Genomic DNA, 15,070 nt, shown 5'->3' on the forward strand with positions numbered 1-15,070 from the left:
AGATCTGGAACTCATTAACATCTCATTTAATAAGACAAACCGATCAATAGGCCACACTGACCTGATAGATCACACTGATAGGAAGACTTCTGCTTGCTAATTAGTGGCATCTCTTCAAACCCTTATTAAAGTGTCTCTGTTTGTGTTTATGTGTTTAAGTGGGTCCGTTTTCAGATAAGCTTCTGTAAAGACTCTTTAAGGCAGTTCTCTTTGGTGAGTCTGGGTAAAAGGCATACAAAATGTTAAAAATTTCAGAGATCAAAATCTCCAAAATTTTGTGTCCAGAATGTTTCAATAATGTCAAATCAAAAAAAAAAAAAAAAAAGAAAAGAAGAAAAAAGATAATTATATAAGCACAGCTCCATCCTGTCATTCTTGTATAGTTTATCTAAAGCAAAACATTTTCTCTCTGTTCTACAGGTATGCACTTCATTTCCTTCTCCAAAGCGGCATTACTTACGGTATAATGATTCTGACCGGAGTTGAGCACATGCACAAGTGAGTCCATATTTTCAAATCTTTAGAATCATTGAAAGTGCCTTGAAGTTGTTTTTTTTTAATTATTGTTATGTACTTTACTAAAGGCCCTATGAAATGGCTGGACAAGTGCAGCATTTCCTGTCTTGACATATTGCACAAAAATGGCCTCAAAGCTAATAAACTGACCTAGGCACAAAATTCAGTTTTAGAGTTTATCGGGTCTTTAATACACATTTAAAGACCCATTTCATTTTAATACACATTTCACTTTTATACACATTTCTGTGTTTTTTTTTTTAATTTTGAACAGTTAATCAGTGTTGTTATTAGTTTGTCTCCATATCTTTCTTCAAAATGACTACCATTCAAAGTTCAAAGTTTGTGGTTGGTAAGATTTTTTAATGTTTTTGAAAGAAGTCTCACCAAGGCTGCATTTATATGGTCAAACTACAGTAAAAATAGTAATATTGTGAAATGGTATTAAAATTTTAAAAAATTCTATTTTAATATATTTTAAAATATAATTTATTCTTGTGATGGCAAAGCAGTGATTACTCCAGTCTTCAATGTCACATAACCCTTCAGAAATCATTCTAATATGCTGATTTGGTGCTCAAGAAACATTTATTATTATCAATGTTGAAAGCTGTTGTGACATCTTTTGTAACATTATAAATATCATTACTGTCACTTTTGATCAATTGAATGCATCCTTGCTGAATAAAAGTATTAATTTCTTAAAAAAAAACAAAAAAACTTGATCCTAAACTTTTAAACTGTGGCTCTGTCTCTGATACAAAATTTTTTTGTTGACATCACCAATAGTTCATTTTTCAACTCAATCAATTCAGTCAATTCCTTTTGAATAAGTAAAGTACAGTCCACTTTTGTTTTTTGTTATTGCATGTCGTGCTTTTTTTTTTTTTTTAAATTGGTTGTGAACACCATTACTTTTTACTTTAAACTCAGTAGAGCCCGTTGAGCAGACATGTGTGACCCCCTCATAGCCCCTTTTTAATTCAAAAGGTCCATGCTGATAGAAGTTGTGCCCTCTCTTCTGATGAAAGAGTTGAAAACTGACCCAAAGATAATTATAATGAAAAAGACATCATTGCCTTCACCCGCTGACCATCAGTCACTGTCCTCCTCATGGGTGTAATAAAATCTTCCATTATTTCCCTGCTGCCGTCTCCTGCCAGCTGCCAGGAACTTCTTACTAGGTGGTAAATATAAAACTGCCTCAATGTCAGACTCCTGCTAAATGGCCCTTTAGGGACTTTTTGTTTCAAATGAGGTGATATTACTGTCTTAGGAAGATTCAGGGGCAGTTGTTAAGGTAGACAATTCTTCGCCCTCCTTTTTCTGTCTTCTATTGGTGGGTTGTGTAGAAAGGCGATTGACATGATTGGTTGTGTCATTTTGGGAAACATACAGCGGTTGAGACCATTCTATTTTTGGCCTTCTCTAGGAGGGCAAACAGTTTTGCAGACCTGCAAAACACACTCGCATTGTTGAATGGAAAGCACACGAACATTACACACACCTCGTCTATCTTTGTACTCACACCTGCAGTGTCTGGGGACCTGAGCTGAATGTGTCATCGCTACCGCTCGAGTGTGCGTGTGTGTGTGTGTGTGTGTGTGTGTGTGTGTGTGTGTGCATGTGTGTTTTCGTGATTTATGAGGACACAAATTTGTATAATGACATGGGTATTACACTGATATTATGACGTAAACATGAAATATGAGGACATTTCATGAGTCCTCATATTTAAAATAGCTTTAAAAACATACTAAACAATGTTTTATTAAAAATGTAATAATGCAGAATGTTTTCAGTGATGGGTAGGTTTAGGGGTAGGAGTAGTGTAGGGGGATGGAATGTACAGTTTGTACAGTAGAAAAAACATTACGCCTATGTAATGTCCTCACTAAGATAGCAAAACAAACCTGTGTGTGTGTATAAGAAATAATGAGAAGGACTGGGAGCTTCTGTTGTGCTAATCCCTTCAAGCTTCATCTGATCTTCCCAAACTTTGTCTTTGAGATAAAAATGGATCTTACGTTTTTAAAACCACATGATTACTGTTCTAATGACCTTCTGTTGTTATGTAACTGTGAACACAACAGAAGCAAAATAGGTTGGGACTTGAAAATTAACTTTTTATATTGTGATTTTCTTTCAAAAAAAAGAAAAAAAGAAAAAAAAGCTGTACCTGATGTCTTATACTATGCTCTCAATCAGTACGTTGCATTTGAAGATTGAAAGTGGAATTTACTAGAATTTTTTATTTTATTTTAATATTTTACATGACTATTCCAGGTCTAGAAATCACATTTCTAAAAATAGGATTCCTCATACAGTATATCCAGATTTTTCAATACAATTCTGGTTCTTCAAAGAAAAGGGGAAAAAAATTAACCAGAAATATATTAGATATTATATATTGATATTTTAGCTTAATTTAATAATTTTTTGTTTTTGTTTTAAGTCATTTTATGTCGTATTGAGGCCCCTTGGAATCATGCTGAAACTTCCCAGTGGACCCTGGTCCCCATTTTGCCATAAACCGATACATGTAAAACCAGCATAGCTTTGTAGAAAATGATTGCGTGAGTCAGTGATCAGTAATGCAGCTTACAAAAATTATGCAAACAATTGGCCAATCAGAATCCAGTTTTCCAGAGAGCCTTGTAAAAATACCAAACAGACTGAGCAAACACATGCAGTCTATCTGACAGTGATAATGTCAGTGATAATGAAACACCCTCTATGGCACTGACAGTTTCACCTGTGTGTGTGTGTGTGTGTGTGTGTTTGAGACTATGTATGTGTGCCTTTTCTCATCTTCTACCTCCATTTTAATTTCCACTTTATTTTTTCTGCATTGTACAAGAATGGGGAGCAATAATGTTGTTAGTTTGTGTAGAGAATAATGGTCTATCTACACGCAAACACACATACACACACACATACACACACACACCCACACCGTCTGGTGTTCAGGCTCTGCAGATCAAAAGCTCTCATCACCGTTGAGAGTTCATTTCTGAGAGTGAAGAGTTCGGCATGACTGTGCTCTTTGTTAGCTTTTTGTTTTTAAATGATGTTTGTACTTGTTTCTGGGTTTTAATGCATCACAAAAAGTCTCTGTGTGACATCTTTCAGGCCTTTATGATATTAAAGCTCTTATAAAACTACAATTTATTTGTATTACCTACAGAAAAATGGTTGTAAGTACATTAATGCATCTGAAATGGCTTGGATGTGAAACATGCTCTTTGGTTCACATTGCAGATACTGTTTGGTGGTCGCCCTGGGTTATCTAAGCTTCTGCCAAATCACCCGGGTTTACGTCTTTGATTATGGCATGTACTCTGCCGATTTCACGGGGTAAGAACATGTGAGGTTTCTGAGCTTCGTTGTTTATGTTTACCCATATTTCTTTACATTGTTTTTTTTTATTTTTTCTCTCCCTGACAGACCGATGATGGTCATCACGCAGAAGATTACCAGTGTGGCTTTCGAGATCCATGATGGTGAGTGTGTGTGTGTGTTTAGTTAAAGTTTAGAATACACACAGGAATGATGCATTGGGATGCTGTTCCAGGCGGCTGCTGTTGTGATTGTCAAATGTGCTGCCAAAGGGCCAGAGAAACTAATTAAAGAAATGGAAGGCAGTGGGATGAAATGAAAGCAAATGAAAACAAGCCTCTCTCCTTCTCTTCACCCCTCTATTGTTCCACAGGGTGACAGATTACCCTTATGATGAGTGTTGCACCATCTTGCACTTCTTAATATTACCGTTATCACTAATTAATTTCTCTGTCCTCTGCTGAGTTCATCTGCTGGCCTGCAAACCTTTGTCATGGAGAAGCTTTTGAACAGAGCAGATGCTTTTGTCCTTTCTGCTGGAACCCTACTGGATGTCTAGTGCAAGAGTAGGCAGATACTATGTTTTATACCGTGCAATGGTAATATTGTGTCGCATTTTGTCTATATTATTTATGCTGCACAGGGTTATAATTTTAAATTTGATTTTTTTTTTATTATTTATTTAATATATTTTTAGTTTCAGTGTCTTAGTTTTTGTTTTTTTGTTTTTTTTTTTGTTTGCTAGTTTCAGCTTTAGATTTAAATTTGTTTTATAGTTATTGTTTTAGTTTGTTTTAAATTTTTTCAATTTTCTTTAAATATACCATGTATCTAAAAATGAAACTGAAATGAATTTGTGGATACTTATGTTGATTTTGTTTTGGAGTCATTGAAATATAATATCTAGTTTAAGTATAATATCATGTAAAATATAGTTTAGTTAAAATTTTTCCCAGTTATGTTTGTTTTTATTTTTATGTCAGTTAACAGAATTTTTTTTTTTTTCATAAAAAAAAAAAATAAAAAATAAAAAATAACTCGACTATAGGTGTAAGTAATATTTCGCATTAATATAGAATTAAGTTAATGTGGTGTCACAGATGTGCTAGCTATCAGTTTTTAAAGTCATTACTATTTAATTTTTATATTATTTTTGAGTCTGCTTTTAGCTTACTACATAACGTGAAGCTATTTTTCACTGATACCAGACATCATTTATTTGTTATGAGTAATCTTTTAGTTTATGTCTGTCATATTCCAGATAAAAATAGAAAATAATCAAAGGACATTAAGTACTTTTCATTTGGAAAGTATTTAATTCACTGGATAATCCAGAAATGGGCATTATCACATTGGTTATTTTTCATCGATTTCCAGAACAAATACTTATATTGTGATATATTCTGTTACCGTGATATAAAATTACACATTGCGTGATATAAATTGAATTTAAGCTTTCCGCCAGGACTCTTATAAAGAGGTTTCACTCGGCTGTTGCCTTGAATAACCTGTCATTGATATTCCCTATGGTCCGTAGAACACTAATAGGACAAAGTCCCCCATAGAAGTCCTTGCAGACCTCCATCACTAGCTCTGGGACATGTTGGGGCCTATTGTGAGTGAAGCTCAGTCTCTGCACTGCTGCTGCTCACTGGATCACCCATAAACCTTAATGAAAACTTTTTAAGTGGCTCGTCTTACGTGCAATAAAACAACAAGAAATTATTCAAGCCACTTACACTGGGTCGCCTTGCCTTGTCTTATCGTGCAGCAAGACAAACAACTGAGGCAGAGGAGACTCATGAGTCGACCACATGAACTCTGAGCCAAGTCAATTTACAGCACATTTCTTCCCTCTCTAATTACCTCTGTAAATCAGGGAGAGGCCAGGGAGTGTTAGACAAAACCACTTCTCACAAGCTCAGAAGCTGAGAGGGTACGATACTTCCTCTGTGCTCAGATGCAAATGTCAAAATTTCCAGCTAAATTGTGTTTTAAAGAAATAGTTTGGCCAAAAAATGTAAATTCTGTTATTGTTTACTCACCCTTGCGATATTTCAAACCTGTATGACTTTGTTTTTTCTGTGAAAAACAGAAAAAGGAGGCATTTTAAATAATGTTCTGGTCCATCTTTTCCATGCAGTTACAATGAATGAAAGCTTTCAATGGGGACTGAATCACAGATCAAAGTTCCTCAGACAAAAATGACTTTTATTATGGATTGAAGCTGTTATATATATATATATATATATATATATATATATATATATATATATATATATATACTTTTTTTTGTGAACAGGAATGGCGAGGAAGGAGGATCAGCTCAACCAGAGTCAAAAACTATTGGCCATAAGGTATGTAGATTTAAAAGAAGCTTAAATTAAACTGTTTACTGTACAATACAAAGACAAAATTAAACGAAGGAATGAGTGTATATAGTTGTGGTCTAAAAAAAATAGTTGCTTTGCCCTTTATATTTATCACTACAAGCTATCTCAAGTCTCTTTACTAGATATGATGCAATGCAATTCTAAAATCATCCTCTTTTCCTCCATGTTTGTGTTTCATCCAGACGGATGCCCAGTTTGTTGGAGTACTTCAGTTATAATTGTAATTTCATGGGCATTTTGGCTGGTCCCACCTGCTCCTATAATGATTACATTGCCTTCATTGAGGGCACCCCCTATCGGCACAGAGAACTTGAGGCCAAGGGAAAAGTCAATGGGAAGAGCAGACTGAACGACCCATCACCAAATGTTCGTTTTATTTAGTGTTTGTATTTTTTTTTTTAAATATCTTTAGTTTGTACACCAAGTCATATCACCGCCAAAGGCTGAACAGATGTTCAAAAGTTTGGGGTTGGTAAGATTAAAAAAAAATTATTTGAAAGAAATCTCTTATGCTCACCAAGGATGCATTTATTTGATCAAAAACAGTATAAACAGTTTAAAATTACAATTACAATTTAAAATAAATGTTTTCTATTTGAAAATATTTTAAAATGTAGTTTATTCCTATGATGTCAAAGCTGAATTTTCATCATTACTCCAGTCTTCAGTGTCACATGATCCTTCATAAATCATTCTGATATGATGATTTGGTGCTCAAGAAACATCTCTTATTATTATCAATGTTAAAAAAAAGTTGTGCTGCTTAATATTTTGTGGAAATCAGGATATATTTGTTTTCAGGATTCTTTGATGAACAGAAAGCTCAAAAGAACAGTATATTTTATTTGAAATAGAAATCTTGTGTAATAATGTAAAAGTCTTTAATCTCATTTTTGATCAATTTAAAGGTGCCCAAGAATGCTTTTTCACAAGATGTAATATAAGTCTAAGGTGTCTCCTGAATGTGTCTGTGAAGTTTCAGCTCAAAATACCCCATAGATTTTTTTTAATTAATTTTTTTAACTGCCTATTTTGGGGCATCATTAACAATGCACTGATTTACACTCGGCGCCGCCCCCTTAAATCGCGTGCTCCCTGCCACATGAGCTGTCGACTATATTACAGCGCATTTACAAAGTTCACACAGCTAATATAACCCTCAAATGGATCTTTACAAGATGTTCGTCATGCATGCTGTATGCATGCTTCGAATTATGTGAATAAAGTATTTATTTGGATGTTAAAGGTTTATTCTGAGTGAATTTGAGGCTGTCTTCCGTGGCTAACGGCTAATGCTACACTGTTGGAGAGATTTATAAAGAATGAAGTTGTGTTTATGCATTATACAGACTGCAAGTGTTTAAAAAATGAAAATAGCGACGGCTCTTGTTTCCGTGAATACAGTAAGAAACGATGGTAACTTTAACCTCATTTAACAGTATATTAGCAACATGCTAACGAAACATTTAGAAAGATAATTTACAAATATCAGTAAAAATATCATGCTATCATGGATTATGTCAGTTATTATTGCTCCATCTGCCATTTTTCGCTGTTGTTCTTGCTTACCTAGTCTGATGATTCGGCTGTGTGCAGCTCCAGACGTTAACTGGCTGCCCTTGTGTAATACCTTTCATAATGTTGGGAACATGGGCTGGCATTATGCAAATATTGGGGCGTACACCCCGACTGTTACGTAACAGTCGCTGTTATGTTGAGATTCGCCTGTTCTTCGGAGGTCGTTTAAACAAATGAGATTTATATAAGAAGGAGGAAACAATGGTGTTTGAGACTCACTGTATGTCTTTTCCATGTACTGAACTCTTGTTATTTAACTATGCCAAGGTAAATTCAATTTTTGAATCTAGGGCACCTTTAATACATCCTTGTTGAAATAAAAGTATTATTTTCTTAAAAAAAACATACTGATCCCAAACTTTTGAATGGTAGTTTATATTATCAATATATTATGTAAAACTATTCTTAAAATGTACATAATTGGCTAATTTCAAGTTCATATCAGTTTGTGCATTTCTGTTTCTTAACAGACAGAGGTCATCCGAAAACTGGCCACCTGCTTCATCTCGCTGCTGGTCTTCCTCTCCGTCTGCAAAGTCTGTCCTGTGGAGCGTAACGTTGATGATGATTTTATTGCCACCACGCCCTTCTATGCTCAGGTGGTCTACCTGTATTTGTCCATGCTGACCACCCGGCCTAAATACTACTTTGTTTGGACTCTGGGTGCGTGGACTTCCTGCCTCTCCTCCTATTCCCCTCTGGCTAGCTTTTTCTCTCCTTTTTTGATCTTCTTTGAAAGATAATAATGTCTAAACTGATCTTCCCTTGCTTCTGTTCTGATGTGGGATATTTTGTTTTGATTTTTAGCAGGGGTCTCATGCATCTAATATTCTGAAGGGGAATAAGATATGATTATACCATTTTATGTGCAGTATATATAATGCAGTATATAAAATATACACTTACCGGCCACTTTATTAGATACACCTTACTAGTGCCAGGTTGGACCCCCTTTTGCCTTTAAATCTGCCTTAATTCTTAATGGCATAGATTCAGCAAGGTGCTGGAAACATTCCTCATAGATTCTGGTCCATATTGACATGGTAGCATCACGCAGTTGCTGCAGATTTGTCGGATGCATATCCATGATGCAAATCTCTCGTTCCACCACATCCCAAAGGTGTTCTATATTTGATTGAGATCTGGTGACTGTGGAGGCCATTTGAGTATAGTGAACTCATTGTCATGTTCAAGAAACCAGTTTGAGATGATGATTTGAGCTTTGTGACATGGAATGTTATTCCTGCTGTAAGTAGCCAATCAGAAGATGGGTTCACTGTGGTCATAAAGAGATGGACATGGTCAGCTACAATTCTCAGGTAGGCTGTGGCATTTAAACAATGCTCAAATGGTACTAAGGAGCCCAAAGTGTGCCAAGAAAAGACCATTATACCACCACCAGCCTGAACTGTTGATAAAAGCCAGGATGGATCCATGCTTTCATGTTGTTTACAGCAAACTCTGACCCTACCATCTGAATGTTGCAGCAGAAATCATGACTCATCAGACCAGGCAACGTTTTTCCAATCTTCTATTGTCCAAATTGTTCAACTGACAGGAGTGGCACCCGGTGTAGTCTTCTGCTGCTGTAGCCCATCTGCTTCAAGGTTCATGTGCGTTCAGAGATGCTCTTCTGTTTACCACATATGTAATGAGTGGTTATTTGAGTTACTATATAATAGATAATCCACCCTGCCACACTGCAACATTTTTTTGAGGAACATGACAAAAGCTTCCAAATTCCCCCGATCTCAATGTGATTGAGCATCTATGGAATGTGCTGGACCACCGTGCATCTTGCAGAACCTAAAGGGTCTGCTGCTAATGTCTTGGTGCCAGATACCACAGGACATATTCAGAGGTCTTGTGGAGTCCATGCCTCAATGCATCAGAGCAGTTTTGGCAGCACGAGGGGGACCAACACAATACTAGGAAGGTGGTTTTAATATTGTGGCCGATCAGTGTATGCATGTTTTTCAAATCCATTTGGCATATTAATCTTAAGCAGGTGACCCCTCATTTTAAATGGGCAATGACGCTTCTGTATGTTAGTCTGTTTTCCTATTTCCAAGTTGTCCTTTCTATCCTCCTAATGTGTTGCACATGTCTGTTGAACCATACTGGAAAGAATAATTTAATCAAGTATGAGCAATAATTTGTCTTTCACGTTCCATCATTATCATTTATGCTGTACCTCGGGCATGATTAATTACACATTAGGATGCTTCATCCATCATCTGTTGTGAGGACTGGTTGTGTGACCCATTTGAATTGGGATCAACATCTTACACAACACATACTTGGTCCTAATGGCTTGTGTTTTACTGCCCTCTTCAGACAAAAGATGGAACTAAAACTCATATTTCTGCAATTCAATTCATGTAGTAAATTATGACAGAAAAAAAAAGATTTTACTATTATTTATAGTTCTTACAGTACACGCTTCTTTGAAATATGAAAAACTACGAACATATCCAGAATTCACTGAATGCTTAATTTGACAATTACACTTTATATAAAGGTAGAAACAAACTATTTGGGGTTTCATAACATTTATTATGTCTGATTTGAGAGTATTTTGACACTCATGTTGTATTTCTAAATAGCTGATGCCATCAACAATGCAGCAGGATTTGGCTTTAATGGCTACGACAGTGATGGTTTGCCTCGATGGGATCTCATTTCCAACCTCAGGATCATGAATATCGAGGTCAGTTGAGCTGCTGTTATTTTTAATTTTTTTTTTCTCTCACCCTGAATGAATCAGAAGTGTCATAATCAGTCAAGTCAACTCTTATATTTTTCAGCTTGCCACCAGCTTTAAGGTATTCCTGGATAACTGGAACATCCAAACTGCACATTGGCTTAAAAGGTAAGAATAGGTAGAGCACTATTGTATTGTAAACATTGTAAAAATGTTTTAAACAAAACGTTTTAAACATTGTAAAATGTTTTGGGGTTGATAAGATTTTTAATGTTTTCAAATCTCTTATGCTCACCAAGGTTGCATTTATTTGCATCCATAATAGTGTGAAATAATCTTACAATTTAAAACAACTATTTTCTAATTTTATATATTTTAAATTGTAATTTATTCCTGTGAAGCAAACCTGGATTTTCAGCATCATTACTCCAGTCTTCAGTGTCACATGATCCTTCAGAAATCATTCTAATATGCTGATTTGATGCTCAAGAAACATTTCTTTATCATTTTAACATGTTGAAAACAATTGTGCTGCTTAGTATTTTTGTGGAAACCATGATACATTTTTCTTCAGGATTCTTTTATAACATTATAAAAGTCTTTACTGCCACTTTTGATCAATTTAATACATCCTGGCTGAAAAACCTGTTACCCATCTACCTTCATAACTACACAAATGCTGTGCTTATTTAAAATAATGCGAGACCAAAATTGTATGAGGAATATCACTGCAGATTCATCTACTGGGGATTTTTCATAATTATTCAGTTATGGATGAATAATTAACATGTTAGAAATCAAAGAAACAGGCCAACTTTAGACTTTAGATGAAAAGAGCAGAAGAATCATTTCCTTCCTCATTTCATGTTAAAATGATTATTGCATACTGTTTTATTATTTGTGACACTGTTGTCTTGTAGGGTGTGTTATGAACGTTGTCCTTACAATCCCACCGCTGCCACCTTCTTGCTGTCAGCCATGTGGCATGGAGCTTACCCAGGCTACTACCTCACCTTCCTCACTGGCATCGTCATCACTCTTGCAGCCAGAGCTGTGAGTGATATCACACTCTACCAAACATCAAATACACTTCAGATAAGGAACATTCCTCTCACTTTCATCAGGTGTTGCTATTTGTTTGGCCATGAGGAGCACTGGGACTTTTCCCAGTGGGCCGAATGACTTTTGGGACGGCTGATTAAACCAAATGCCATTAAAAAGTAATTATTTCTTCAGTGAAGAAACGGTTGACACTCTTATCACAAATTTATCACAAAACTTTTGGTGAGAAAAATAATGTGCATTTTAATTGTTTCAGTTCATAACAATACATTTTAGAATAAATGTATCTACTTACAAATGAAGTGTGTGCCATCTAGTTTTATTTTATGTCTAGTCTACATGACTAGTAATGAAAAAAGCTTGCAAGCCCTGAAACTTTGAACATGCATCAATTTGAGACAATTATTTAGATTTTTTTTCTCGCACATTTGACTATTTTCAACATATATATTAATTTAATTAAGTTGTATACATTGTATTTAAAACATACTTTGATATAAATATTTATTACAATATTTAAATGGTCAAATTGTGAAATTTGTTAACTTTTCATGACTTTATCCTTACTGGTTGAAATATATTATTTTCCAAATACATTAGTGTATCAAATAATAGTGGTGAGATTTTGCAACCCTAAATATCAAGTGATTTTTTTTTTTTCGCCCAAATTCTACCCCAATGAATAATTTGCCTATACAAAATGTTTTTATCATTAATTTTGAAAGGTTAGTTCACCCAAAAAAGAAAATTCTGTCATTAATTGTTCACCCTCATGTCGTTCCACACCCGTAAGACCTTCGTTCATCTTCGGAACACAAATTAAGATATTTTTGATCAAATCTGATGGCTCATGACGCCTCCATTGACAGCAAGTTAATTTAGACTTTCAAACGTCCAGAAAGCTACTAAAGACATATATAAAACAGTTCATGTGACTACAGTGGTTCAACCTTACTGTTATGAAGTGACAAAAATATTTTTTGTGTTCCAACTTTATTCAACAATATCTAGTGATGGGTGATTTCAAAACACTGCTTCATGAAGCTTCGAAGCTTTACGAATCTTTTGTTTCGAATCAGTGGTTTGGAGCACTGCCAAAGTCACGTGAACCATTGAAATTTCAAAACACTTATGACGTAACAAAGCCTCGTTTACTGAAATCACAAGACTTTGGCAGTTTGAGATCGTTTGATACACGCTCCAAACCACTGATTCAAAACAAAAGATTCATAAAGCTTCGAAGCTTCATGAAGCAGTGTTTTGAAATCGCCCTTCACTAGATATTATATGTTTTTTTGGCACACAAAAAAGTATTCTTGTTGCTTCATAACATTAAGGTTGAACCACTGCAGTCACATGAACTGTTTTAAATATGTTTTTAGTAGCTTTCTGTGCATCTGAAAGTGTTAATTATCTTGCTGTCAATGGAGGCTTCACTGAGCCATCGGATTTTATCAAAAATATCTTAATTTGTTTTCTGAAGATGAACGAAGGTCTTACAGGTGTGGAACAACATGAGGGTGAATAATTAATGACAGAATTTTCATTTTTGGGTGAACTAACCCTTTAAGGGTGAAAAAATAACACATGATGAATATCAGTGCCTGGGTCACTGAGGGTTAAAGTTGTTATTCCTCCCTTTCCTAATCCCTTTTCTCCTTCAGGTGAGGCACAATGTAAGACCGTACTTCTTGGGTTCGCCAACTCACAAGTTTGTGTATGATGTCATCACATGGGCGGCTACACAGATTGCCATTTGTTACACAGTGGTTCCCTTTGTGCTGCTTTCTGTGGGCCCCTCGCTTAAGTTCTACAGGTGGGCAGGACAAACAAGAACAGATACTAAAAATACTGATTTTTTTTTCTTCATTCATGACATTCTGCTGTCTCCATCACTCTGTAGGTCATGGTACTTCTGCATCCACATAGGCTGTATACTGCTAGCCATTGCACTGCCTGTGAAACCACGCCACCTGCGGCTGAAAGAGCAACAGTCTGCTGTACAACCGAGCCTGGAGAACACTGACAGCAACAGCAACCAGAAACCAAAAGCCTCATGAGTCCTGGAACACCGTACCAAACTTCTCTACACACACAGACTGGGCAAATGTACCTATTCTCCAGCCACACATGAAGAGAGTCAAATAAACTAAAGCTCACAAATAAACCAACCAACCAGCCTTTGTCTGGACTGATAGAGTAAGTCGTCTCTTGGCTCAGTATAGTGGTACTGGGATTCGACAGTGATTTGAGATGATGGAATCAAACCCGACTGCTATAAGAAGAGTTTTGTTGCCAAGAAAACACTGTTGTATAGAATTATGTGACCTTGCCTTTATAATCCCACTTGTCACAGCAAGTATTAGTGTCCTAACCTGGTGGTCTTGTATCAGGCTGTAAATAGGATTTTCTTGCAAGAGACAAGGCCAATATCACTTGCAGAAAGCAGGCAATATATTTGAAAACAGAGTTTTCATGTGGTAGGGGTAAAAATAAATATGGCTAACTAAACTAACAGGAAAAACAATAATGGATTTATTGAAAAAAGGACGATTAAAGAATGCAGGATGTCTGTGCAAAAAAAAAAGTTTAAAGTTTAAATAATGTCCACAAAATTTAAGAGAATTTGGTTCTTTTTCCAAGTCAGAAAGTCTGAATTGAGATTTAATTCCATGGCTGCACCATTCAAAAACTGGGCTCTTTGTTGTCAATGTTATGTTTGTTATGGTCTGTTGTAACGTCTTGTCCATTTAGTCTTCACATAAAACTCTGAAAGTTACACATAATACATTCCACTCTAAAGACCAGAGATTCTTTTCTCATAAATGAAAGTATTTCTCAGTCTAAACTGGGAATTTTGGAATGTTAGACTAATGTCCAGCAAAAAAAAAAAAAAAAAAAAAAAAAAAAAAAAAAGGATAGTACTGTTAATTGCATGACTTTTTCGAGTCAGGCAGGCAGTGATTCTGTATGCACAGTAATGCACATTTTATATGGCATCAGTCAGCTTCAAAGTTTAAGGTTGAAAACGAAACTGATGTTTGTGTTCAAGTTAAATGAAATTATAGAGGATGTCCACTGGATTTGTTTGAACCGTATTATGTTCTCTGTGTGGATCTGGTACATTTGTTTGTTTTGTTTTTTTGAAAATAATGTGATTAAAAGGTCTTTTTACTACTCCTTTATGGTGTATTTGTCTGATGAACCATTTTGCAAAGATAATGTGCCAGCTGTAGTTACACATTCATTATTCTGTAGTGAAATGTTTGAAACGTTGATAATTCAGCCTTCCGTATTCTCAAAAGCTTCAACCCGAGTAGTCGTCAACATCTGATCTTGTTATTTGCACTACAGGCACTTTTACGTCCCAGTGGCAGATTTTTATTTCAGCATTTTCTTTTTGTTGTTTCTGTCTTGAATTTTGTTGTTGTTTATTTCGGCTACGTTTTGGGTTCAGATCAGTATAGATTTGTTTTCT

General features: G+C 35.5%; 1 protein-coding gene across 3 annotated transcripts in view; it reads left to right on the forward strand.

The window, feature by feature from the left end:
• The window catches only part of mboat2b (membrane bound O-acyltransferase domain containing 2b), a 34,019-nt gene extending 19,250 nt beyond the window's left edge, over nt 1-14,769 (forward strand). For all 3 annotated transcript variants that reach the window (XM_048206367.1, XM_048206368.1, XM_048206369.1), the window contains 11 exons: nt 421-498; nt 3,778-3,873; nt 3,964-4,019; nt 6,158-6,212; nt 6,431-6,614; nt 8,297-8,489; nt 10,433-10,536; nt 10,634-10,698; nt 11,451-11,583; nt 13,257-13,408; nt 13,496-14,769. In XM_048206367.1, coding sequence (XP_048062324.1) covers nt 421-498; nt 3,778-3,873; nt 3,964-4,019; nt 6,158-6,212; nt 6,431-6,614; nt 8,297-8,489; nt 10,433-10,536; nt 10,634-10,698; nt 11,451-11,583; nt 13,257-13,408; nt 13,496-13,652 — 1,273 coding nt within the window. In that variant the 3' untranslated portion in view covers nt 13,653-14,769. The remainder of the gene's footprint in view (nt 1-420; nt 499-3,777; nt 3,874-3,963; nt 4,020-6,157; nt 6,213-6,430; nt 6,615-8,296; nt 8,490-10,432; nt 10,537-10,633; nt 10,699-11,450; nt 11,584-13,256; nt 13,409-13,495) is intronic.
• Nucleotides 14,770-15,070: the final 301 nt, after the last annotated feature.

Source organism: Megalobrama amblycephala, linkage group LG11, assembly GCF_018812025.1.
Source record: "Megalobrama amblycephala isolate DHTTF-2021 linkage group LG11, ASM1881202v1, whole genome shotgun sequence".
Classification (NCBI taxonomy): Eukaryota; Metazoa; Chordata; class Actinopteri; order Cypriniformes; family Xenocyprididae; genus Megalobrama; species Megalobrama amblycephala.